A 27937-nucleotide genomic window follows, 5' to 3' on the forward strand; every position below is an offset into this window, starting at 1 on the left:
ACAGTACATTTGCCTCTGACACATCTTCCATTTGCCAGGTTGTGAACTTTTATGTTTCTGTGTTACCACTCTGCAAGGGACTTCCATGTTGCAATGCAGAACAACTCAAGGATGCTTCCAAAATAACACAATTTATGGCTACAAACTAAACTGCCACGTGCAGGCAAATCTTGCAAGCTACTTTTTGAATGTCTTTAGTTACTCTGCAGTCTTATCTACCAATGTTCATGTGCTGGAAGCAAGCTACACTAAATGACCAAAAGTATGTGGACAACTGCTCGTTGAACATCTCATTCCAAAATCATGGGCATTAATATGGAGTTGGTCCTCCCTTTGCTGCTATAACAGCCTCAACTCTTCTGGGAAGGCTTCCCACTAGATGTTGGAACATTGCTGTGGGGACTTGCTTCCATTCAGCCACAAGAGCATTAGTGAGGTCAGGCACTGATTAGGCCTGGATCGCAGTCGGCGTTCCAATTCATCCCAATAGTGTTTGATGGGGTTGAAGTCAGGGCTCTGTGCAGGCCAGTCAATCCTTCCACACTGATTTCGACAAAGCACTCCATCCGACGCTTGGCATTGTGCATGGTGATCTTAGGCTTGTGTGCGGCTGCTCGGCCATTGAAACCCATTTCATGAAGATCCCGACGAACAGTTCTTGTGCTGACTTTGCTTCCAGAGGTTGCAACCGAGGACAGATGATTTTTACACGCTACACGCTTCAGCAATTGGCGGTCCCGTTCTGTGAGCTTGTGTGGCCTACAACTTCGTGGCCGAGCCGTTGTTGCTCCTAGACATTTCCACTTCACAATAACAATCCTTACAGTTGACCGGGGCAGCTCTAGCAGGGCAGAAATTAGACGAACTGACTTGTTGGAAAGGTGACATCCTATGATGGTGCCACATTGAAAGTCAATGAGCTCTTCAGTAAGGCCATTCTACTGCAAATGTTTGTCTATGGAGATTGCATGGCTGTGTTCTCGATTTTATACAGTTGTCAGCAACGGAGTGGCAGGTAGCCTAGTGGATAGAGCGTTGGACTAGTAACCGAAAGGTTGCAAGATCGAATCCCGAGCTGACCCTGAACAAGGCAGTTAACCCACTGTTCCTAGGCCATCATTGAAAATAAGAATTTGTTCTTAACTGACTTGCCTAGTTAAATAAAGGTAAAAAAATAATAAAAAAACGGGTGTGGCTGAAATAGCCAAATCCACTCATTTGAATGGGTGTCCACATACTTTTGTATATTTAGTGTATCTATCAATCCGGTGCTGCAAAAAGATCTTCATAAAATGTGTTATGCTAAAATGTGGTTTCCTTGGTCTGTACTTTCCCTTCACAGAGCCAATGACTGCCTGTCTTTCTCTAGTACAGCAGCATTACGACTGAAATGTCTGACATGACGGTTCTCATTGAAAATGTGATGGAGTGAAATAGGTTTCATGACGGCACGAAATGCCATTACCCATGTTCAACTGAATGTGCCATCTTCACTTTCTATTTGTGAATGTGAAGTGTGAAGTGTCTGGCCCATACGACCAAGGTGTAATGGGGTGCTCTTCTCATTATGAATTATGAATACAGTGTAAATTAAAACTGTCTTGTACAGTACAAATCACAACAAGATGCCCGACATCTAGTTATTGTTATTGTTATTCTTATTGTGTTATTTTTTATTATTACTTTTTATTTTAGCCTACTTGGTAAATGTTTTCTTCTTCTTGAACTGCACTGATGGTTAAGGGCTTGTAAGTAAGCATTTCACGGTAAAGTCTACACTTGTTGTATTCGGCGCACGTGGAAAATACATTTTGATTTGATTTTACATAACTAGGGATAACATGTCAATTTTTACAGTTGGACTTTTGCCTATGTAGATACATTGAAACAATGCACTCTATTTATTTAGACTATAAATACAAATGTTGCACAAATCCATTGAGAAAGTGGAAGAAGCTTTGGATGGTGGGGGTGGAGGATGAATGATGCCATTCATCATCTTGGGACTTTTTGGGGGGGGGGAACAGCTCTATGATATTTCCTTCATGCTACAAAAACTGACCGGGAGAGGGGATTTTTGCATGCGCTACAGACGGCTATATCGGTCCTCTAATACAGGACCAGTAAAGGCCCAGCGCACTACTTTTGTGGTGGGGGAAAATTCCCAAAGTAAAATGATATCTATTTTTTATTCTTATTCCTACTTCCTGCGACTATGGGTATACAGGTCTATAATCTCTACAGACTGTAACTGTACTGTGAAGAGGTAAAGAAAACGCTTCTCTATGGTTATCTTGTTCTGCTCTTTTAGGGTGATAGATCAGAGAGGCTGTAAAACATACATTTGTATTTTTTCAGAGGCTGTAAGAGAGAAGGAACTTTCCAAAGTGATTGTGAGTGACAGAATCCCCAGTGGAGGGAGTGCCTGAGAATACCCTGGTTGTAGGTTTTGCTTTTAAACTATGAATAACTATAGCTGGGAATAGACCAACACTTGTCGAGAAATTTACCAGCCACTTTCCCCTTGCCACTGTCAGCATTCTCTCAAACATCACTGTCCCCTAGTGGACAAAATTATACTTTTAGCGTTTTCAGTCAACCCAGTACGTCGCGGCTGCTGTAGAGGGCAGAAGTACAGTTTTTTGCAGTTGTGTGTACTGTGTACAATACATTGAAGGAAGAAACACCCCGGCTGAGGAAAATGGCCGATGTAGAGATGGATATCGCGTCTAGCAGAATGAATAACGGAAACGAGCACGTGTAAGACATTTTAGAAGATTAGACGACCATGCAACTTATTTGTAGTACTTTTACCCGATTCAGTGCTTTTGGCAAGTCGACGTTGTCGTCGGTGCATCTGTTTTCTGCAGCGTTGAAACAGTATCAGACTAGCTAAATAGAGCTAGCCTGCTAACTCTTAGCTAGCCCAGTGTTCGAAAGGGTTTGCTGACATGTTAAAATGTTTTCTATAGCGAAACCATACCATAAACCAATCAAACCCGAGTGTCCTAACATGCAACGTAACATTCTAGTTAACTCGCTAACTATCTGGCTAGCAATGCTTATTGCATACGTAGCTAAGAAGCTAACGTAGCAAGCTAGCCATTGTTTGCTACAGTAGCTTGCTAGCGCGTTAGCTAGCGGTCAGCTAGCTAGCTGACTTGGCGGTCAAGTCGGGAAGCAAGGATAGCTAGCAGTTACAGATTTTGTTTGATGTGTTAAGTCATATTTTGGACAATTCATGTTGTATCTAGCCAAGTTACAAAAAATTGGTTCGGTTTAAATTATATATTTGACCAATCTTTGTACCTTAGGAAAGAAGATTTGGAGAGCCATGACAAGAGTGGGAGTGAGGAGGAGAGTGGTGAGAATTCAGAAGAAGAAGAGCGGGAGGAGAAAGAAGTCGGAGAGGGGGAAGCAGAAACTAACGGAGAAAAGACAGCGAACGTGTCCAAACATCACAGCAGTGGCAGCAAACACAAGAAGAAGAAACACAAACACCGCAGCAAGCACAAAAAACACAAGCACGCGTCCGAAGAGGACAAGGACCGAAAGCGCAAACATCGACACAAACACAAGAAACACAAACGTAAAGATGGCTCTTCTTCTTCCGCCCCTGGCATCAACAGCGCCTCCAGCCAGAGAAAGACTCACATCTCCCCTTCATCTGACGACAAGGCCTTATTGGAGGAGTTGGAGAAACAGAGGGCCATGATTAAAGCTGAGCTGGACAGCCAGGTGATGGAAGGGGGTAAGGTGCAGTCAGGCATGGGCCTCATCCTACAGGGTTATAACTCTGGCTCTGAGGAGGGAGACGGAGAGGGCAGGGTCCGGAACGGGGAGCAGCGTCAGAAGGGCAGCATGGGGAAACCCCCCTCCCCCAGGGGTAGGAGTGGTAAAGCCAGACGGGACTCCACAGAAGCCAGCAAGTCCAGCTCTAAGCGCCACAGTCGGAGCAAGTCCAAGGAGAGGACAGGCAAGGAATCCAAGTCGGACAAAACAACCAAAGGCAGCAAAGACGTGGCCGCCAAAGGCCGTGGCCGCAGCAAATCAAAAGAGAGGAAGCGTTCCCAAAGCGGGGGAAGGTCCAAAGAGAGAAACAAGAAGTCTCCTTCCCCCTCCAGCAGGAGAGCAGAGCAGAGGAGCGTCCGCTCAGTCAAACGCTCTTCGCCCCAGCCTGACGACAGACCAAACACGGAGCGTGGCAGCCGGAGGTCCAGATCACGGGAGCGTCCAGGGCGGTCGGAGTCAGAAAGAGAGCGAGACAAGAGGCCGACAAAGTCACCTTCCAAGGATGCTTCGTCAGGGAAAGAGAACCGCTCTCCCCACAGGCGAGGAGGAGTGCCCATTAGCCCCTCGAGGAGACGCAGCGCCTCCCCACGCCCCACCAGAGACTCCCAGCAGGCATCTGCTTCAGCCTCCACCTCCAAACAGGGCTCTCCTTCCAGATCAGCCAGGTCCCCAGCAAGGAGAGGCCGCAGTCGCTCCCCAGATGCCAGGAGGAGGGATGCTGACAGACAGGGCTCCTCACCACTCCGGTCTGTTTACTATGGATTAACCTGCAGTCCACCCCCTTATTGTCCTATACCAAACAACAGTAGTGGTCTGTACATGGCATGGGCAACTATTTGAGGGCGCATACTATTTTAGGATGGGGCATTAAGAATGTGCTGCTATCCACCACTGATCTTCTAAACTTTATATTCTTTCCCACAGAAAGCGAATACGTCCAGAAGCAGGGCCAGGGGGTAGAGCGAGGTCACGGGAGACCAGCCCCAGAGGTGCTCCCCAACGTCGCAGGATGAGCCGCTCACCCTTCAGAAGAAGGTCCCCCTCGCCCTTCCGGAGACGGAGCAGGTCTCCAATGAGACGCAGGTGAGATGGGACAAGCTGAAACTTGTGGATGTGCTGAGCCAAATTAAATCTGCAGGGGCTTCTTCAAGCCTCCAGAAATTAAGATGATGCCTGTAAATAATTGCTTTTGCAAAAGCTAACATGCTGACCACACGGCTCGCGTCGCGTGTACTGCAAAATAAATGTACACATACATGTTATTCAATCTTTGCACCCACACTGCTTGCGTGTGCCAACGAGCGTCTGCGTTGCCAAGCGCTAAAATAGAAGTAGTTCTATTTGTGAAGCTGAATGCGGTGCAAGTCCTGCCTCTCCCATCTTCTCATTGGTTTATAGAAGCAGATACCTACATGCCATCTTGTCATTGGTTATACCCACATGGGTGATTAAAAAATTAACTTCGGTCAGTATGTCGTGGTAATACACCTATGAAAGTTAGATGCCAATCGCCATATAAAGTACAAAGAAGAAAAAGCCTGGAAGGAGGAGAGATGACTAGAAACGATTCGGTTGACTGTTTTACAGTTGAAGTCAGAAGTTTACATAAACTTAACACATTTTTCAACCACTCCACAAATTTCTTGTTAACAAACTATAGTTTTGGCAAGTCGGTTAGGACATCTAACCTTGTGCATGACACAAGTAATTCTTCCAACAATTGTTTACAGACAGTTTATTTCACTTATAATTAACTGTATCACAATTCTAGTGGGTCAGAAGTTTACATACACTAAGTTGACTGTGCCTTTAAACAGCTTGGAAAATTCCAGAAAATTATGTCATGGCTTTAGAAGCTTCTGATAGGCTAATTGACATTTTGAGTCAATTGGAGGTGTACCTGTGGATATATTTCAAGGCCTACCTTCAAACTCAGTGCCTCTGCTTGACATCATGGGAAGATCAAAAGAAATCAACCAAGAACTCAGAAAATGTTTGTAGACTTCCACAAGTCTTGTTCATCCTTGGGCGCAATTTCCAAATGCCTGAAGGTACCACGTTCATCTGTACAATCAAGTATAAACACCATGGGACCACGGAGCCGTCATACCGCTCAGGATGGAGACGCATTCTGTCTCCTAGAGATGAACATACTTTGGTGCAAATCAATCCCAGAACAACAGCAAAGGACCTTGTGAAGATGCTGGAGGAAACCGGTATAAAAGTATCTATAGCCACAGTAAAACAAGTCCTATATCGACAACCTGAAAGACCGTTCAGCAGGGAAGAAGCCACCGCTCCAGAACCGCCATAAAAAGCCAGACTACGCTTTGCAACTGCACATGGGGACAAAGATCATACTTTTTGGAGAAATGTCCTCTGTCTGATGAAACAAAAATAGAAATAGTTATGTTTGGAGGAAAAAGGGGAAGGCTTGCAAGCCGAAGAACACCATCCCAACTGTGAAGCACGGGGGTGGCAGCATCATGTTGTTGAGGTGCTTTGCTGCAGGAGGGACTGGTGCACTTCACAAAATAGATGGCATCATGAGGTGGGAAAATTATGTGGATATATTGAAGCAACATCTCAAGACATCAGTCAGGAAGCTAAAGCTTGGTCGCAAATGGGTCTTCCAAATGACCCCCTGACCTCAATCCTATAGAAAATTTGTGGGCAGAACTGGAAAAAGTGTGTGTGAGCAAGGAGGCCTACAAACCTGACTTAGTTACACCAGTTCTGTCAGGAGGAAGGCTACCCAAAACGCTGAAATAAATCATTCTCTATTCTGACATTTCACATTCTTAAAATAGTAGTGATCCTATCTGACCTAAAACAGGGATTTTTTACTCTGATTAAATATCGGAATTGTGAAAAACTGAGTTTAAATGTATTTGGCTATGGTGTATGTAAACTTCAACTGTATGTGTGGATTAATTGTCGGAGTAGAGGACCTTGTGCATTTCAGGTAAAATAACAACTCAACGTTTATATCCAAGGACAAATTAGCTAGCAACAGCAAGCTAGCTAAATAGGACAAATTAGCTTGCAACTGCAAGCTAGCTAGCCATAAATGTTTAATGCTTTTCGACCTGTCCCCAAATTAATATAATTGGTTCAGAGTTTGTCTTGATATTTCAACCTGCGTGTCGTGATTGTGTTTGGTGTGGGGGGACAAAATCAATTTGCGCGTGTTCGTTTTGGGTACGGTGTAATGGGGATCCTATTAAAATACTAATAGTATAAAATTGTATTACTGTTACAGATACTGGATATGTGTAGCTAGTTGCAATTATTGTCATCAAATAGGCAGGCAATGCTGTCTTAAATTCATGTTTTGAATATCCCTATATTTCTGTTATTATGGGGCGATCACTCTGTTATTAGGGCATCTGCGCAGGAGTCTCGGGGTAGATGAACCTGGCCTGAGTGCAATGGCAACCATGTAGTGTGCTATTACGGTTTAGTAAACGTTGTTAAACTGGAACCTTGTCGTTGTCATTTCGAGTTAACATTGGTAGCAGAGGATGGCTAATAACTACAATGTGCCACCTCGGTTCGACAAGAAGAGGTCGTATGAAAGATGGAAACAGGTTACTAATCTGGATGAGAAAAAGCAAGCTCTTGCGGTGGTATTATCGCTCGAGGGAAGAGCTAGAGATACAGCACTGGAAATATCCGTTGAGGATTTGAACAAGGATGACGGTATTGGAACTTTGATTAGAGCACTGGATTCTGTGTTTCTTAAAGAAGAGAAAGACCGTGCCTACGAGGCATATTCAAAATTTGACAGTGTTACTAGAGATATTTCGGTTGCAATGACGGACTACATCATTGATTTCCAACGGAGGTACTATAGGATGCGCAAGTACGACATGGTTCTCCCGGATGCAGTGTTAGCTTTCAAGTTTCTAGATACTGCCTGTCTGGATGGTGGGGAGAAACAGTTGGCTTTGACTGCTTGTGCTGTGGTGACTTTTGCGTCAATGAAGTCGGCACTAAAAATACCTTTTGGTGAAAAGACGTCTGTCGCGCCAATAACAGATGGAATGTAAGTGAGTGATGCAGCAGAGAAAAGGTGCCAACAAGTCACATACTCAAGACAACCAGAAGAGGGCGCCATTGCCCGGCACAAATCCACTAGACAAATATGGAAGGAGATCAAAATGTGCTATTTGTCAAAGCACTTACCATGTTAAAGACTGTCCTCATAAAAATGAACAAGTTAAACTAACAGAGGAAAATGTATAGAGAGAGAGAAAATTGGTCAGACTAAGTGTCACCTTGAAACAGAGGTGATCCCTACAGATTTCCCCGTACTATTAAGCAAAGCTTCCCTCAAGAAGGCAGGGGCTGTACTAGACATAAATTACAAGGCAGTGATGTTTTAAACAACCAGTGACCCTTGAACTTACTACCTCAGGCCACTATTGTGTAAACATTTTAGACAAAGACATCACACAGAGTCCATGTAAAAATGAGATTCTGGCGGACACAGAGCACATGGAGATTCTGACAGTCAGAGAGAACATGAACACAAAGGAAAAACGCAAAGTATTGTTAAATACATGGACAGAGAAAGTGGTATTCCACATACAGCAACCGTCATTGGACGAGCAGGAAAAGCCAAAGGAAAACACCAGAACTGGTACAACTTGCAGTACTCTGAACCAGCTACACTTTCTGGTACAACAGGGTCAGCTGATCTGTCACTTGTAGATAATCTCAGAATTGAACCAATGGAAAATCGAGAAAAACAGGAATGACATTCTAAATGATGATGTACTTGAAACAAAGGACGTGTCATGTGACTCAGCTAAGCTAGATGAGCTCAGTAATTGGAGGGAAAATGGAGTGTTTGAGGAAGTCAAAGACATTGGCCAAAAATGTGTCACAACAAGGTGGGTGTGTACCCTTAAAGAATCCTTAACTGGAATAGTGCCAAAAGCACATCTAGTGGTTTTGAGGCGCTGGCTGCTAAAGAACTCCCAAAAGACTCGCTGACATGTGCCTCCAGTCACTCAGATTGCTGATGACAGTGATCTGCCAGAAAAAATGGAACCTTCATTCCATAGACATCAAATCTGCATTTTTGCAGGGAACAGAGCTGTCAAGGGACATTTACATCTGACCTCCGCCTGAAGCAAAGAGGAAGGAACACTGTGGAAACTAAAAAAGTGTCTGTATGTCCTGGCAGATGCATCACTCTACTGGTACAACAAAGTCAAGGCAACAATGCTGAGTACAGGTGGAAACATGTCACAAGTGGATCCTGCAGTCTTCTATTGGCTTGATCAAGACTGCAATGTGACTGGAGTACTTGTCTGTTTTGTTGATGACTTCATCTGGGGTGGCTCACAGACCTTTGCTACAACTGTGATTCCACACCTCAAAGCTGTTTTCCAGGTCAGGCGTGAGGGGCATGATAATTTTTATGTTGGCATAGAATTTATTACAGTTGATGGAACAATACTGATGCAACAGGAGAGCTATATCAAGAATCTTCAACCCATCCACATGGATTCTTCAAGAGCCGTACAAAGGAATTCCCCTCTGTGGAATTGAAGCTGATCAATTGAGGTCAAAGATGGGTCAAATTTTATGGGTTGCTAGACAGAGTAGACCTGATGTAATGTTTGATGGCTGCAACTTGGCATCCAACACAAAACACGCCACTGTACAAACCATTCATGAGGCAAACAAAGTTGTTCGTAAACTGAAATCACAACAAGTGACTAAAGTTTCAGCATGTTGGAAAAGATGACTCTGAAACTAGTTGTCTTCAGTGATGCTTCCCTAGGGAACCTTACAGATGGAGGCACACAAGGTGGACATCTAATCGTGTAAAGGGGTGAAGGAGGAAGATTCTCATCTGTTGGCAGTCAAAAAGGATCAGAAGGGTTGTCCGAAGCACAATTGCTGGAGAAACACTTGCTCTTGCGGATGGAATTGACAATGCTATCTTTCTTGCAACTCTGTTCTCAGAGCTTACCACTGGTGAGACAAAACGGCACATTCTACCTGTAGTTTGTGTCACTGACAACTACTTCTTAGTTGATGCTGGGAAGTCAACCAAGTCTGTCACAGAGAAAATACTTCGTCTTGAGATAAGCAGCATCAAGGAACTTATTCAAACTCAGAGAATCCAGCGGATTGTTCCTTTGCGGTCGACCACAAAGGAACAGCTTGCTGACTGTCTGACTAAAAAGAGAGCATCCAGTCTTGTGCTCCTACAGGCTCACAGTAATGGAAAGTGGCAGCTTGAGTAATATAACTAAAAACTGTCACACAACCCATTTGTAATGGGGTACTTGAATAATACTTGAACATTTTAATTATGTAGTTGATGTTTTGTCTTTTTTTTTTTAAGTGTGAGATTGTGAAGTTCATGTTAAGTATCCCTATATTTCTGTTATTACGGGGCTATCACTCTGTTATTAGGGTGCCTGCGCAGGCGTCTCGGGTTAGATGAACCTGGCCTGAGTGCAATGGCAAACATGTAGTGTGCTAATACGGTTGAGTAAACGTTGTTAAACTGGAACCTTGTCGTTGTGTCATTTCGAGTTAACACTATCATTGTGGTGGTAAGATGGTTTCCTTACAGATTCTGTCTGGTTCTAGTGATGAAGCTTTGGTAATGTTGGAGTATGAGGCTCATAGGCCAAGGTTTTCTAAATATTTCCTATGTTGTGCGCTGCAGGTCGCCGGAGAGAGACAGATACGGCCGTCTCAGACAGTACGGCCGGCGCTCCAACTCCCGGGACCGGGACAGGAGGAGGAGACATGGCCGGGACGAGGACAAGTTCAAGGGTAGCCTCTCTGAGGGCATGAAGGCCGACAAGGAGTCCTCCGAGGAGGAAGTGTGAGTAGAGGGTGAACACCCACACACAAACAGACAAATGCTACACTCTGCAATATGGTAATTATCTGGGTGATTGTGTGTTTTTGTAAGTCGGTTAATTTTGTTACCAGGCTTGAGGACTTTGACGGTGAGGAGGTGGATGAAGAGGCCATCATAGAGCAGCGCCGGCAGCAGCGCCTGGCTATCGTCCAGGTCCGTTCCCCGTCCCTCATCCAGGGCTCCAGACTAACATTTCCCCCTGGTGACTTTTTCAGTTTGTGGCACCAGCCCAAGATTGGTCGCCCCCCCCAAAATAAATAAATAAGTTGTGGCATCACGCAATAGAAACATGAAGTAATCACTTATAAAGTAATTCTCAGTGCTTTATTAAGAGGTCTAATAGACTACTTAGATGGTATTACAGAAATAAGTTGTTTCATCTAACACGTCCATGCAGGAATGCATGAATCGAGATATTTTGATGTGCAACCTAGTCCAGTGATTTTCACGAGTTATATTTTACTGTTAAAACAGGACTCCAGAACTTTATTGTGTTCAACAGAGATGTATTTGACTACGTAGACTCATTTATTTGGCGCTAAATGACCAAGTGGAGACTCAAATGCATTAGCTAGGTTGCTATAAAAATTTGTAGTCTTCAATTAATTTCTCATTTACAGGCCTTAAGTTTTAAAACGCCTGAAATTCAGTTTGCAGAGGTCTTAAAAAATGTGACGGAGATGACTTCAGTGTTTCTGTTATATTGTGCCGGTGCTGCTTAATTGTTCCACCGCGACAGAAAAAACATCAAATAATACTTGAGACCCACTTCCTAGGTTTTCGAGAGCTATCCAGCCGTGTGCACATTAGGGCTGACCCCATTTAATTGACTGTTTGGTCGATAGGCTTTTGGTGTACCAATCATACCAACAGGTGTAGTAGACCTTACCGTGAAATGCTTACTTACAAGCCCGTATTCAACAGTGCAGTTCAAGAAGAGTTTAGTTTATTTGGTAAATATTTTCTTAAATAACATAACAATAACGAGGCTATATACAGGGTACCAGTACCGAGTAGGGGTGAAGTGACTATGCATAGATAATAAACGGCGAGTAGCAGCAGTGTACAAAACAAATGGGGGGGTCGTCAATGCAATAGTCCAGTGGCCATTTGAATAATTGTTGAGCAGTCTTATGGCTTGGGGGTAGAAGCTGTTAAGGAGCCTTTTGGACCTAGACTTGGCCTTCTGGTACCGCTTGCCGTACAGTAGCAGAGAAAACAGTCTATGACTTGGGTGACTCAAGTCTAACAATTTTATGGGCTTTTCTCTGACTCCGCCTATTATATATGTCCTGGATTGCTGGAAGCTTGGCCCCAGTGATGTACTGGGCCGTACGCACAACCCTCTAGCGTCTTGCGGTCGGATGCCAAGCAGCCAGTCAAGATGCTCTCAATGGTGAAGCTGTTGAACTATTTGAGGATCTGAGTGCCAATGCCAAATATTTTTAGCCACCTGAGGGGAAGAGGTGTTGTCGTGCCCTCTTCATGACTTCTTCATGACTGTGTTGGTGTGATTGGACCATGATAGCTCCTTAGTGATGTGGACATCGAGGAACTTGAAGCTCTCGACCTGCTCCACTACAGCCCAGTTGATGTGAATGGGGGCATGCTCGGCTCTCCATTTCCTGTAGTCCACGATCAGCTCCTTTATCATGCTGACGTTGAGGTCTCTGACCTCCCTTTAGACTCTCATCCTTGTCTGTGATCAGGCCTACCACCGTAATGTGGTCTGCAAACTTAATGATGGTGTTGGAGTCGTGGGTGAACGGAGTACAGGAGGGGACTTAGCACGCACCCCTGAAGGTCCCCCGTGTTGAGGGTCAGCGTTGCGAATGTGTTGTTGCCTACCCTCACCACCTGGGGTCGGCCCATCAGGAAGGCCAGGATCCAGTTGCAGAGGGAGGTGTTTAGTCCCAGGGTCCTTAGCTTAGTGATGATCTTGGATGGCACGCTGGTGTTTAACACTGAGCTGTAATCAGTGAACAGCATTCTCACGTAGGTGTATCTTTTGTTCAGGTGCGAAAGGGTAGTGTGGAATGCAATAGCTTGTGTCATCTGTGGATCTGTTGGGGCGGTATGTGAATTGGAGTGGGTCCAGGGCGATAGTCATTTAGAAAGGTAGGAGCCGGTGTAGTAGGAGCCTGTGTAGTAGGATTCGATCTTAGTCCACTATTGATGGTTCGTTGGATGGCGTAGCAGAATTTTTTTATAAGCGTCAGGATTTGTATCCCGCTCCTTGAAAGCGGCAGCTCTAACCAGCTCTAGTCCGGAACCTGCTGGTTTTCTGTTCTACCTGACAACTAATTGCACCAACCTGATGTCCCGCGTCTTAGTCAGTCCCTGATTAGGAACATTGAAAAAACGCAATGTAATTGGCTCCGAGGTCCAGAGCTGAGTTTGAAGGGCCGAGGCCAATATGCACACACAAAAAAACATGCAGGCAAATGAATCTCTGAAGAGCCAAAAATCTATCTGATTACTCTGGATCGTATTTTGACACATCAAAATATCCATCATGCATTCTCTGAACATGTTAGATGAAATAGCTAACTTCTTTCTTGTCTGTCTTGGCAGTGAAAAGAGTCATTCTAGAGCCCTCCCGTTTAGCTGACTTGCGTCAAAGTATAGTCATTTGATACCTGATTCACTGAATGAGGGAATAATTTTATTAGACTTTTTGGTTGTAGGCTAATGTTCTAATGTAGTAGCATAGCACCTCGAAGAGAGCTACTGGGTGTATATGCTTCTGTTCCAGCCCTACTCTAACACACCAGATTCTACAAATCAACTGCTCAACGGGATGAGTTTTATACAGTAACAGTGCTGTATATTTGACTTTAAGAAATTTTTTCACGGTGATATCGTTATAGTATTGAGTATCAAAAGCCGGTATTGGTATCGAAGACAAAATTCTGAACACTTCGTGTTTTTTGATCTGGCTAATGATTAGCTCTTTGTGGTAGTCAAACAAATGCCGATGGGAAACCCCCTGCTTCAGCCAGGTATAGCCTAGCCACTATACTACTATATCCGTTAGGCTCCAGGAGAATGCTCATTGCTAAAATAGCACACCTGCCTGCTAATATGAGCCATGTAGGCAATAGACTCAGGTGAAAGAGCTAGCCCTAAAAATGCAAATTTTTGCCAACATGGGCTCATTTCTGTAAAGGAATATTTGCAGGTGTGTGGCTCATGCAGACCTCAAAATTGGTATGAATTGGCATTCCAAGTGGCATTAAAAAGGTTGTAAATTCAACTTCATGTAACCTGCAGATACCCGGATTAATCTTATCTTTACAGGAATCATGAGGATAATGTTTGATTGTTTGACCAAATCATGGTTTTAGCTCTTTAGTGAGGTGATCATGTAGAATGGGCAGCTCGCACAGATGCGGCCAAATACAAGTCGCAAAATGAGACTAAATGGTTATGTCTGGAGCCCTGATCATCACAACTGCTGTTGAACTGTCCATAGCTGTTGCAGGGATCCCCAGCCCAGTGTTTCATATTTGGCTACTACTCCAATATAGGATGTTTTCTGATTTGCCTTTTCATTATTGAAATTGACCCACATCGAAACCAATATCTTATTTTTCCTTAATTCCATTGTTGTGACCACTCTATACTTGGCACTAACTCTCTCTCTCCCTGTGCAGAAATACCGTGGCGGCAACGAGGACAGCATGGCGTCCATGGCGTCGGAGCCCAGCAGCCCGCAGAGCAGCACGCGGAGCCGCTCGCCCTCGCCAGACGACGTCCTGGAGCGTGTGGCGGCCGACGTCAAGGAGTACGAGCTGGAGAACCTGGACACGTTTGAGGAGAACATCAAGGCCAAGCAAGGCCTCATCACGCAGGAGAAGGACGGTGAGTAAAGGGATTCAGGCTGGGAGAAAAGAAAGTAGTGCACTATATAGGGAAAAGGGTACCATTTGGTCTGCTCTGTATTGTCGTCTCAAGATATTCCATAGCTCATATGCAATGTACAATCTGGGTGGGTCATCTTGGTGATAACTTTTTATGTTTTTGGTTTATTTTGAAGTTTACAGGTGTTCTTTAGTAATACAGGTTGTTTGCTGAATGTGCCCGCATTAGCAGTAACTGTGGTCGTGACTAGACTTGATTGTTCATACAGCTTTAGTATTCTGATCATACAGTTCTGATCATGGAATGTATCTTCAACTATATTTTAAATGTGCGTACCGTGTCCACAGTGTGTCTGGATTTCCTTTTCCCACGCTATATTCAAATGCCTGTATGCATTATACGAACGGTGGAATAGTCTAAATAGGATAACAACACAACAAAAACTGATGACAGAAGCTATCTAGCCAGCTAACCTCTCGCTAGCTAGCAATCAATGCTAAAGGGATTACAAATGGGTCTATATAACTTTAGCCAACTTTTTATATTTATTTATTTATTGGCTAGCATTTTTGAGGGAGCAAACACATTCCTCTCACACTAGGAACGTATTTCCTCCAACTTTATAATGAAAAGGTGCCTCTCGGTCCCAAAACACACGTTTTCTGGAGACTTTTGGAAGGAGTGTTGATGACGTTGCCCACTGTATGCGCTTTCGATAGCCTGATTGCATATAGACTGAGGAGAAATCCACACACAATGTATCCCAGACCACCTCCCTGACCATCTGGTCAGCCAGATCTGAACAAAATCGGACCCGCAAAACACCAGTCTCAACATCAACAGTGAAGAGGCGACTCCGGGATGCTGGCCTTCTAGGCAGAGTTGCAAAGAAAAAGCCATATCTCAAGCCTTTTTAAAATTATGAACTTGGATTAGCTAAAACAATGTGCCATTGGAACACAGGAGTGATGGTTGCTGATAATGGGCCTCTGTACGCCTATGTAGATATTCCATTAAAAATGAGCTGTTTCCAGCTACAATAGTAATTTACAACTTTAACAATATCTACACTGTATTTCTGATCATTTTGATGTTATTTTAATGGACAAAAAATTTGCTTTTCAAAAACAAGGACATTTCTAAGTGACCCCAAACATTTTAATGGTAGTGTAACTATTCAGACCCTTTACTCAGTACTTTGTCGAAGCACCTTTGGCAGCAATTACAGCCTCGTCTTTTTAGGTGTATAGGGTACAAGCTTGGCACACCTGTATTTACGGAGTTTCTCCCATTCTCTGCAAATCCTCTCAAGCTCTGTCAGGTTAGATGAGGAGTGTCGCTGCGCAGCTATTTTCAGGTCTCTCCAGAGATGTTCGATCAGGTTCAAGTCCGGGCTCTGGCTGGGCCACTCAAGGACATTAGGAGACTTGTCCTGAAGCCACTCCTGTGTTGTCTTGGCTGTGTACTTAAGGTTGTTGTCCTGTTGGAAGGTGAACCTTTGCCCCAGTCTGAGGTCCTGAGCGCTCTGGAGCAGATTTTCATCAAGGATCTCTGTACTTTGCTCCGTTCATCTTTCCCTCAATCCTAAGTCTCCCTGTCCCTGCCGCTGAAAAACATCCCCACAGCATGATGCTGCCACCACCATGCTTCACCGTAGGGATGATGCCAGGTTTCCTCCAAATGTGACGCTTGGCATTCAGGCTGAATAGTTAAATCTTGGTTTCTTCAGACCAGAGAATCTTGTTTCTCATGGTCTGAGTCCTTTAGGTGCCTTTTGGAAAACTCAAGCGGGCTATCATGTGACTTTTACTGAGGAGTTACTTCTGTCTGGCTACTCAACCATAAAGGCCTGATTGGTGGAGTGTTGCAGAGATTTGTCCCCTTCTGGATGTTCTCCCATCTCCACAGAGGAACTCTTGAGCTCAGAGTGACCATGGGGTTCTTGATCACCTCCCTGACCATTCCCTTCTGCCCCGATTGCTCCGTTTGGCCGGGTGGCCAGCTCTAGGAAGAGTGTTGGTTCCAAACTTCTTCAATTTAAGAATGATGGAGGCCACTGTGTTCTTGGGGACCTTCAATGTTGCAGAAATGTTTTGTGACTCAACACAATCCTGTCTCGGAGCTCTACGGACAATTCCTTCGACCTCATGGCTTGATTTCTGCTCTGACATGCACTGTCAACTGTGGGACCTTATATAGACAGGTGTGTGCCTTTTCAAATCATGTCCAACCAATTGAATTTACCACAGGTGGACTCCACTCAAGTTGTAGAAACATCTCAAGGATAGTCAAACAGGATGCACCTGATCTCAATTTCGAGTCTCATAGCAAAGGGTATTTCTGTTTTTATTTTGTAATCATTTGCAAAAATGTCAAACCTGTTTTTGATTTGCCATTATGGGGTATTGTGTGTAGATTGAGGATTTTTTCAAATCCATTTTAGAATAAGGATGTAACAAAATGTGGAGGAAGGGGTCTGAATACTTTCCGAATGCCCTGTAAGTGTCAAGTGTAGACACCGCCTTTGTGGCATACTGGGCTGTGTAATCTCATGTTTCCTCCCTTCCCCTTCCTCCAGGGCCCCTCTCTTATAAGGTGTGCTGGCATTGAAAGGGGATACAGCGCAATGGCTCTCTCTCTCATGTTTGACACCTTTGTCTCGTGTGGTAGAAAGTTGCAACGTGGTGACGTTACACATATGACTAACATTGACCAAATGCGGAGTGGTAAATTAGTCTGGTTCCCCAGTGGTCATTAATTTCACGTCATATTTTTGGGCCATAACATGTGCCGGTTGAAGCATGTTTCTGTTAAGTGTACTAAATCTCTCGTTTCCTCCCTCTGTCTGTCAGGACCCAAAAAGCCCTCGGCCCCTGATATGTTTACGGAGTCGGACGTCATGTTTGAAGCAGCCATTGATGTAAGTCTTACAGGAGCCACACTCCCCTCCACTGATCTCCAGCCATGTTTATATCTCTGATCTTTAGAGTGCTACTCTGGACGAAACATGCAAGTCCATGAGTGATCTGTCTGTGGCAATAGTTCATTATGCGAGTGTGGTTGAATGTTTGGTCATGTTGATCTACACAGAGTGCCAGGATGAGAGCAGCAGGTGTTGGGGGGAAGGACTTCAAAGAGAACCCCAACCTCCGGGACAACTGGACCGATGCAGAGGGTTACTACCGTAAGTGCCCTTGACTGGACACACTGTTACAGGTGTTAAGAATTCGTCGATGAAAGGCTGCTGAGCTTTTCGCTCTCTCAATCATCCATGTTTGCAAACAGTCCATGTAGTCTTAGTATTCCTCTGTGTATGAGTGCAGTCCTTTTGATTTCACTATTGGTTAATACTGTTATTTGAGGCCTAGTAACTGGACATTTCATTGAGGAAATAACCAAGACTTTCTAAACATGGCCCTCGTGTCTATCCTACTGTGTGTTAGGCGTGAACATCGGGGAGACGCTGGACAAGCGCTACGACGTGTACGGCTACACAGGCCAGGGAATGTTCAGCAACGTGATCAGGGGCAGGGACACGGCCCGCGCCGGACAGGATGTGGCCGTCAAGATCATCCGCAACAACGAGCTCATGTAGGTCCTCGGGCAGGCAGCCTCAAGGACTCAAATGGCACCCCGTTCCCTGTATAGTGCACTACTTTTGACCAGGAGTCTGGTCAAAAGTTGTGCACTATGTAGGTATGTAAGGTGAACGAGCTAATTAGTCGCTCCGGATCAGAGTGTCTGTTAAAGGACTAATGGAGGCATTTGGGACTCATCCTGGTTCGCTGATGGTTAGGGGAACATATTGCCTTCGCCACCCATACATTTGAATGTGTCCTCTCATTAGAAGTATTCTAGCTACGTCTATGTGGAGCGTCCAGGGCTTTTTTGGAAAATAGATATTTACCTCAACCTACCTGGATAAATAAACCAATAGATGCTGACCTTGCTGGTTTTGGGTCTCCAGGCAGAAGACTGGCCTGAAGGAGTTGGAGTTCCTCAAGAGGCTCAACGACGCCGACCCAGACGACAAATTCCACTGCTTGCGCCTCTTCAGACACTTCTACCACAAGCAGCACCTGTGTCTGGTGTTCGAGCCCCTCAGGTACTAACTGGGAGACTACCACTACTGCACTGTGGCAGTAGTGGGAAATAGCAACCTATTCCCTTTACTACTGCTCAACATTTGTGCACTATAGGGAATAGGGTGTCATTTCAGACGCACCCCATGTCCTCAGTGGCAGGATACACCACGATGTGTTTGTCATCTAGCATACTTCTTCTAACTCATGTCTCTAACTCATGTCTCTCTGTGAAATGTGTGTCTCAGTATGAACCTGCGCGAGGTGCTGAAGAAGTACGGTAAGGACGTGGGCCTTCACATCAAGGCTGTCCGCTCCTACACCCAGCAGCTCTTCCTGGCACTCAAACTCCTCAAACGTTGCAGCATCCTCCACGCTGACATCAAGCCTGACAACATCCTGGTACGAGGCCCATACTATCATTATCATCACATGACTGTTACAACTGCACTGAGGCCGGGTCGTGTTCAAAGGCACAAAATGGAAGAAAGAGGACTGAAACTGGGAGAGACTATCTGGATTTGTCCAATAAAAACCACTTGTTTTCGCTTTGCGTTGAAAAATGTATTGAAGCGTTTTGCGATACTGTGCCGTAATGAATAAGACCGTGGCCTGAAGGTCCCATCTAACAGTGTCTGTTTCTCTCTCTCTCCCCTACAAGGTGAACGAGTCGAAGACCATCTTGAAACTCTGCGATTTTGGCTCGGCGTCCCATGTGGCAGACAACGACATCACGCCGTACCTCGTCAGCAGATTCTACAGAGCTCCAGAAATCAGTACATTTTACTTTGAGATTGTTTGCTTATAACGGTTCAGCTGTAATAGAGCTCTCTTTTTGTCCCTGCTTGAATCACAGTCCTCATGATGTCTCTCTCTGTCACAGTCATTGGGAAGCCGTACGACTACAGCATAGACATGTGGTCAGTGGGCTGCACGCTGTACGAACTCTACACCGGCAAGATCCTTTTCCCCGGCTCCTCCAACAACCACATGATAAAACTGGCCATGGACCTCAAGGGCAAGATGCCCAACAAGGTAAACTGTCCACATTACTGGACCTGGCTGGTCTCTCCTAGCCTTAGTCTCTCTCTCTCTGTTAGATTTTGACAGGAAGTCATAACCTGGGGCATTGTACACTGTGCTGTAGCATACAGATGATGTAATGTTTTTTTTGTTCTCAGATGATCCGGAAAGGCCTGTTCAAAGACCAGCACTTTGATCAGAACCTCAACTTCCTCTACATTGAAGTAGACAAAGTGACCGAAAGGGTTCGTATATGTTCTTTTTTATTTTTTTTATTTAACCTTTATTTAACCAGGTAGGCAAATTGAGAACACGTTCTCATTTACAATTGCGACCTGGCCAAGATAAAGCAAAGCAGTTCGACACATACAACAACACATAGTTACACATGGAGTAAGACAAACATATAGTCAATAATACAGTGAAAAAAATAAGTCTATATACAATGAGAGCAAGTGAGGTGAGATAAGGGAGGTGAAGGCAAACAAATATATGTATAAATAAATAAAAATATAAAAAGGCCATGGAGGCGAAGTGAATACAACACAGCAAGTAAAATAAAAACTAAAAAACACTGGAATGGTTGGTTTGCAGTGGAAGAAAGTGCAAAGTAGAGACAGAGATGATGGGGTGCAAAGGAGCAAAATAAATTAATAAATAAATACAGTAGGTAAAGAGGTAGTTGTTTGGGCTAAATTGTAGATGGGTTATGTACAGGTGCAGTAATCTATGAGCTGCTCTGACAGCTGGTGCTTAAAGCTAGTGAGGGAGATAAGTGTTTCCAGTTTCAGAGATTTTTGTAGTTCGTTCCAGTCATTGGCAGCAGAGAACTGGAAGGAGAGGCGTCCAAAGGAAGAATTGGTTTTGGGGGTGACTAGAGAGATATACCTGCTGGAGCGCGTGCTACAGGTAGGTGCTGCTATGGTGACCAGCGAGCTGAGATAAGGGGGGACTTTACCTAGCAGGGTCTTGTAGATGACCTGGAACCAGTGGGTTTGGCGACGAGTATGAAGCGAGGGCCAGCCAACGAGAGTGTACAGGTCGCAGTGGTGGGTAGTATATGGGGCTTTGGTGACAAAACGGATGGCACTGTGATAGACTGCATCCAATTTATTGAGTAGGGTTTTGGAGGCTATTTTGTAAATGACATCACCGAAGTCGAGGATTGGTAGGATGGTCAGTTTTACAAGGGTATGTTTGGCAGCATGAGTAAAGGATGCTTTGTTGCGGAATAGGAAGCCAATTCTAGATTTGACTTTGGATTGGAGATGTTTGATGTGAGTCTGGAAGGAGAGTTTACAGTCTAACCAGACACCTAGGTATTTGTAGTTGTCCACATATTCTAAGTCAGAGCCGTCCAGAGTAGTGATGTTGGACAGGCGGGCAGGAGCAGGCAGCGATCGGTTGAAGAGCATGCATTTAGTTTTACTTGTATTTAAGAGCAATTGGAGGCCACGGAAGGAGTGTTGAATGGCATTGAAGCTCGCCTGGAGGGTTGTTAACACAGTGTCAAAAGAAGGGCCAGAAGTATACAGAATAGTGTCGTCTGCGTAGAGGTGGATCAGAGAATCACCAGCAGCAAGAGCGACATCATTGATGTATACAGAGAAGAGAGTCGGTCCAAGAATTGAACCCTGTGGCACCCCCATAGAGACTGCCAGAGGCCCGGACAACAGACCCTCCGATTTGACACACTGAACTCGATCAGAGAAGTAGTTGGTGAACCAGGCGAGGCAATCATTAGAGAAACCAAGGCTGTCGAGTCTGCCGATGAGGATGTGGTGATTGACAGAGTCAAAAGCCTTGGCCAGGTCAATGAATACGGCTGCACAGTATTGTTTCCTATCGATGGCGGTTACGATATCGTTTATGACCTTGAGCGTGGCTGAGGTGCACCCATGACCAGCTCTGAAACCAGATTGCATAGCGGAGAAGGTGTGGTGGGATTCGAAATGGTCGGTAATCTGTTTGTTGACTTGGCTTTCGAAGACCTTAGAAAGGCAGGGTAGGATAGATATAGGTCTGTAGCAGTTAGGGTCAAGAGTGTCCCCCCCTTTGAAGAGGGGGATAACCGCAGCTGCTTTCCAATCTTTGGGGATCTCAGACGACACGAAAGAGAGGTTGAAGAGGCTAGTAATAGGGGTGGCAACAATTTCAGCAGATAGTTTTAGAAAGAAAGGGTCCAGATTATCTAGCCCGGCTGATTTGTAAGGGTCCAGATTTTGCAGCTCATTTAGAACATCAGCTGACTGTATTTGGGAGAAAGAGAAATGGGGAAGGCTTGGGCGAGTAGCAGAGGGGAGGGCAGTGCTGTTGTCCGGGGTAGGGGTAGCCAGGTGGAAAGCATGGCCAGCCGTAGAAAAATGCTTATTGAAATTCTCAATTATAGTGGATTTGTCGGTGGTGACAGTGTTTCCTATCTTCAGAGCGGTTGGAAGCTGGGAGGAGGTGTTCTTATTCTCCATGGACTTTACGGTGTCCCAGAACTTTTTTGAATTTGTGTTGCAGGAAGCAAATTTCTGCTTGAAAAAGCTAGCCTTGGCTGTTCTAACTGCCTGTGTATAATGGTTTCTGGCTTCCCTGAAAAGTTGCATATCACGGGGGCTGTTCGATGCTAATGCAGAACGCCATAGGATGTTTTTCTGTTGGTTAAGGGCAGTCAGGTCAGGAGAGAACCAAGGGCTATATCTGTTCCTGGTTCTAAATTTCTTGAATGGGGCATGCTTATTCAAGATGGTGAGGAAGGCATTTTTAAAAAATGACCAGGCATCCTCTACATGATCTCGCCATCACGGTTGACAACTCCATTGTGTCCTCCTCCCAGAGTGCTAAGAACCTTGGCGTGATCCTGGACAACACCCTGTCGTTCTCAACTAACATCAAGGCGGTGACCCGTTCCTGTAGGTTCATGCTCTACAACATTCGCAGAGTACGACCCTGCCTCACGCAGGAAGCGGCGCAGGTCCTAATCCAGGCACTTGTCATCTCCCGTCTGGATTACTGCAACTCGCTGTTGGCTGGGCTCCCTGCCTGTGCCATTAAACCCCTACAACTCATCCAGAACGCCGCAGCCCGTCTGGTGTTCAACTTTCCCAAGTTCTCTCACGTCACCCCGCTCCTCCGCTCTCTCCACTGGCTTCCAGTTGAAGCTCGCATCCGCTACAAGACCATGGTGCTTGCCTACGGAGCTGTGAGGGGAACGGCACCTCCGTACCTTCAGGCTCTGATCAGGCCCTACACCCAAACAAGGGCACTGCGTTCATCCACCTCTGGCCTGCTCGCCTCCCTACCTCTGAGGAAGTACAGTTCCCGCTCAGCCCAGTCAAAACTGTTCGCTGCTCTGGCACCCCAATGGTGGAACAAACTCCCTCACGACGCCAGGTCAGCGGAGTCAATCACCACCTTCCGGAGACACCTGAAACCCCACCTCTTTAAGGAATACCTAGGATAGGATAAAGTAATCCTTCTAGCCCCCCCCCCCTTAAAAGAGTTAGATGCACTATTGTAAAGTGGTTGTTCCACTGGATATCATAAGGTGAATGCACCAATTTGTAAGTCGCTCTGGATAAGAGCGTCTGCTAAATGACTTAAATGTAAATGTACTGACGGGATGAGATCAATATCCTTCCAGGATACCCCGGCCAGGTCGATTAGAAAGGCCTGCTCGCTGAAGTGTTTCAGGGAGCGTTTGACAGTGATGAGTGGAGGTCGTTTGACCGCTGACCCATTACGGATGCAGGCAATGAGGCAGTGATCGCTGAGATCTTGGTTGAAAACAGCAGAGGTGTATTTGGAGGGCAAGTTTGTTAGGATGATATCTATGAGGGTACCCGTGTTTACGGAATTGGGGTGGTACCTGGTAGGTTCATTGATAATTTGTGTGAGATTGAGGGCATCAAGCTTAGATTGTAGGGTGGCTGGGGTGTTGAGCATGTTCAAATTTAGGTCGCCTAGCAGCACGAGCTCTGAAGATAGATGGGGGGCAATCAGTTCACATATAGTGTCCAGAGCACAGCTGGGGGCAGAGGGTGGTCTATAGCAGGCGGCAACGGTGAGAGACTTGTTTTTAGAGAGGTGGATTTTTAAAAGTAGAAGTTCAAATTGTTTGGGAACAGACCTGGATAGTAAAACAGAACTCTGCAGGCAGTCTTTGCAGTAGATTGCAACACCGCCCCCTTTGGCCGTTCTATCTTGTCTGAAAATCTTGTAATTGGGGATGAAAATGTCTGAATTTTTGGTGGTCTTTCTAAGCCAGGATTCAGACACGGCTAAAACATCCGGGTTGGCAGAGTGTGCTAAAGCAGTGAACAAAACAAACTTAGGGAGGAGGCTTCTAATGTTAACATGCATGAAGCCAAGGCTATTACGGTTACAGAAGTCATCAAAAGAGAGCGCCTGGGGAATAGGAGTGGAGCTAGGTACTGCAGGGCCTGGATTCACCTCTACATCACCAGAGGAACAGAGGAGGAGTAGGATAAGGGTACGGCTAAAAGCTATGAGAATTGGTCGCCTAGAGCTACTAGAGCAGAGAGTAAAAGGAAGTTTCTGGGGGCGATAAAATAGTTTAAAGGAATAATGTACAGACAAAGGTATGGTAGGATGTGAATACAGTGGAGGTAAACCTAGATATTGAGTGATGATGAGAGAGATATTGTCTCTAGAAACATCATTGAAACCAGGTGATGTCATTGCATATGTGGGTGGTGGAACTGAGAGGTTGGATATGGTATAGTGAGCAGGGCTAGAATCTCTACAGTGAAATAAGCCAATAAACACTAACCAGAACAGCAATGGACAAGGCATATTTACATTAAGGAGAGGCATGCTTAATCGAGTGATCAATAAGGGTCCAGTGAGTAGAGGTTGGTTGGGGTCGTGGCGATCCAGACAGCTGGCCGGGTATATGGCTATCGGTAGCAGCATAGGATGGAGGTCTGTTTGTAGATACCTCGTGCGTTTCCGTCGGTAGGTTAGTGGGGTTCCGTGTGGTAGAGGGGATCAATCCAAATTGGCAAAATAGATATAGTGACCCAAGGAAAAAATAAAATAATAATAATAATAATAATAATAGTTGTCCGATATACTTATTCAGATAGCAGCCGATAAGACAGCTAACGATTAGCGGGCCCCAGATGAGCGTTCAGGTAACGTCGGGACGGAGGTGCCAGTTGGATAAATCCCTCGGGCAGATAACGTCGGCAGTCAGTCGCGGCAGTCAGTCGTGAAAGCCCGGAGGGGCTCCGTATCTGCAGCAACAACAAAAGAAACGGGTCCGGATAGGTGACTGTACCCAGGAATGGCTGATGGAACTCCTCAGCTGGCTAGCTCCAGAATGATTTGAGTTTGCTCCGGGGTCGACGTAAGCCAATAGTCACACGGTTTGCAGCTAGCTAGCTGCGAGATCAAGGTGCAAGTGTCCAGAGCCTGCGGCTGGAATCCGGGGAAACTGAGAGAAAAAAAAGTCCCGGAATGCTCCGGTCCGAGTCGCGTTGCACAAAAGTGCCGGTAGATTATCGAGCTAAAGGAATAGCTGACGACCACAAAACGTGGGCAGCTGAAACACCAACGCTAGCCAGCAAACCGGCTAATTTCGGGGCAGCTACAGATTAGCTTCTGGCTAGCTATCGGAGTAGCTTCTGGTTAGCTTTCAGGCTAGCTTCTGAATTAGCCCCTGGCTAGCTTCCACGATGGATTTTCAGATTGAGGTAAATAATACTTTTTTGTAATTGGTGGAGCGGGTTGCAGGAAAGCTTTTGCAGGAAAGCTTTTGTAGTTGAGTTCTTGGATAATAAAATAAATAAAAGATATGCGAAGAAAGGTGTAAATATATATATATACAGGACACGACAATACGGAACAGAAAAAGACGTCTGAACTGCTAAGCCACCTTGGGAAACTGTTCTACTGTTCACCTGCTCAGTTGTCAGGGAAATTATATAAGAAATCGGTTAAAAACAGCTAGATTTGCTGGGCTAGTCATAGGCTCATTCAGATGCTACATATTTTTTGAATAGTTTCTCACTGTGGTCCTCTGTAGCTCGGTAGTGCATGGCTCCAGGATACTGGGTTTGAACCCCGGGACCACCTGTATGTAAAATGTATGCTTAAAAGCATCTGCTAAATGGCATATATTTATTTGTTTCCCTCCATCTCTCCCTCCACCCACTCCTTCTCCATCCTCACCCCACCTCCCTCCACACACCACAGGAGAAGGTAACAGTGATGAGCACCATCAACCCCACCAAGGACCTGCTGTGTGACATGGTGGGTGGCCAGCGGCTGCCCGAGGAGCAGAGGAAGAAGGTCCTGGTCCTAAAAGACCTGATCGACGGCACGCTGATGCTGGATCCAGCCAAACGCATCAGCATCAACCAGGCCCTGCAGCACCCCTTCATCCAGGAGAAGATCTGAACTCAGACCAGCCCAACCATCAACCAGGCCCTGCAGCACCCCTTCATCCAGGAGAAGATCTGAACTCAGACGAGCCCAACCATCAACCAGGCCCTGCAGCACCCCTTGATCCAGGAGAAGATCTGAACTCAGACCAGCCCAACCATCAGACAGGCCCTGCAGCACCCCTTCATCCAGGAGAAGATCTGACCTCAAACCAGCCCAACCATCAACCAGACCAGCCTTGCCAGGTAGAAATACAAGACCAGACGCCCCATTGAGAATGTTATGGATAAATTGTTTCCCCTATTTTGATTATGTTGGGTACGATAACCTGGTATGTTTTAATTGTAAATAAGTAAAATAGACATTCATGAAGAAGAAAAAATAATTTTGATTTATCATCATACACCCCACACCCCTCCGGCGGTGATGCAGCAGTTATGGACTATTTCTATTTAACTGGCATTGAAGTGAATGACATTAAAATAATAAAATTCTTGTAAACATGTCTAATGCATTGTCGAAGTACCTGAGTGTAGGTCGGTTTAGAAATGTGTGTTGTATACTAGTCGCATCAAGGAGATGCATCATCTTCAACTGTTAAATTTTTAATGATCACCAACATTGCTCATTCTGCGACTGTGCATGCTTTTGAATGTGCACCCCTTCGTTGTGCTCTAGATGTGTCTAGCATAAGCCTGTGTACTGTTAATGCTCTCTGTAACCAGGTTTCCAGCCAACCTTTTTATGCGAGGAAAGTACACGTTGGATACAAAAACACTAGACAGGGTGGGATGTTTTTGTCGGTAAAATTCATTACGTGAGAAATGGCAGAAACTTTTTATTTTTTTTTACAAAAATGTATATAATAACCAGTCACGCAATGATTGTCCTCCCACTACGACTCGAGAAAGCATGCAGTTAAATAGGCTACAGATAAAATAAGTTATGGTGAACTTCATAGGGGGGTGAAAGTGCACGGTGATGAGCTTGATGCTCCTTTCCTAATAAATATAGAGGGTCTTATTCTGGTGACATGATTGATGCTTGACTGCCGTTTGACAAATACAAATAATCTCACTTTTATCCATAATAATCTCATCATGTAGGTAGCCTACCCGCACTGTATCTGCAAGCTGTTGGCTAGAGCACACGTACTAAGACCAGAGCGGGCACATTCGCTATATAACGGTGCCGAAAACCATCAGTGGAGTTGAAAATGTGATGGAAACCAATTTAACTTATTCTGTACATTTAAATTAACTGCGCTACATCACGCTCAGCCTTTTATCTGGAACAAGTCATTTTGATGGAAATATCTCTTTTGGGGAAATGTGCATATTGTTTTTGTGGATTTTAGAATATTCACCAATTGGATGGTAACCTAGTGTGTGTGTAGCAGCATTGATGTCCCACATGATGGCACCACAATCCCCATTTCACAGGTCCCAGGCCTGTGCTTAAGGAATGGACTCAACAGTCGTACTGTACTCCCCTCGAACAATAAGACCGCTCCATTTCAAGGTCGGTCATTGTGTTATTTTACAGAACAGAGCAGCCCCACTGACTCCAACGGTTTCACATATTTCCTCCTCTCTCTCTGACACGGTCCTGGCTATAGGCTCTCAGATTTAAGTGCCTCCTGTATGAGCCTTGTGTGTAGAACACAGAACAATGCCGGCCTGTGAAAGCCGCCACCTCGTTCTCCCATGTTGTATATATTCCATTGTTGCCACTGTCTTTCTCCATGTTAAAGATTTTCATGTTTGATTTGTTTCTTTTCTCATTGAGGAAAAAAATCTTGTGATTTAAGCAAAGAACTGAGATGTGAAAAGAGCACCTTCAGTGCACCACCACTTTTAGTAATAAAATATTTCCTATTCAA

General features: G+C 45.1%; 1 protein-coding gene across 1 annotated transcript; it reads left to right on the plus strand.

Annotated features, from left to right (window-relative positions):
* The first annotated feature begins 2587 nt into the window (after positions 1-2587).
* Positions 2588-27937, plus strand: LOC139531900 (serine/threonine-protein kinase PRP4 homolog). Its single transcript, XM_071328842.1, has 15 exons — positions 2588-2760; positions 3315-4538; positions 4717-4875; positions 10490-10651; positions 10762-10843; positions 14347-14554; positions 17407-17474; positions 17645-17738; positions 17998-18145; positions 18522-18659; positions 18885-19038; positions 19298-19412; positions 19520-19671; positions 19818-19904; positions 25867-27937. Exons 1-15 carry the CDS (start codon positions 2702-2704, stop codon positions 26068-26070), a joined length of 3054 nt encoding a protein of 1017 aa, XP_071184943.1. The 5' UTR covers positions 2588-2701; the 3' UTR covers positions 26071-27937.

This window comes from Salvelinus alpinus, chromosome 10 (assembly GCF_045679555.1).
Source record: "Salvelinus alpinus chromosome 10, SLU_Salpinus.1, whole genome shotgun sequence".
Classification (NCBI taxonomy): Eukaryota; Metazoa; Chordata; class Actinopteri; order Salmoniformes; family Salmonidae; genus Salvelinus; species Salvelinus alpinus.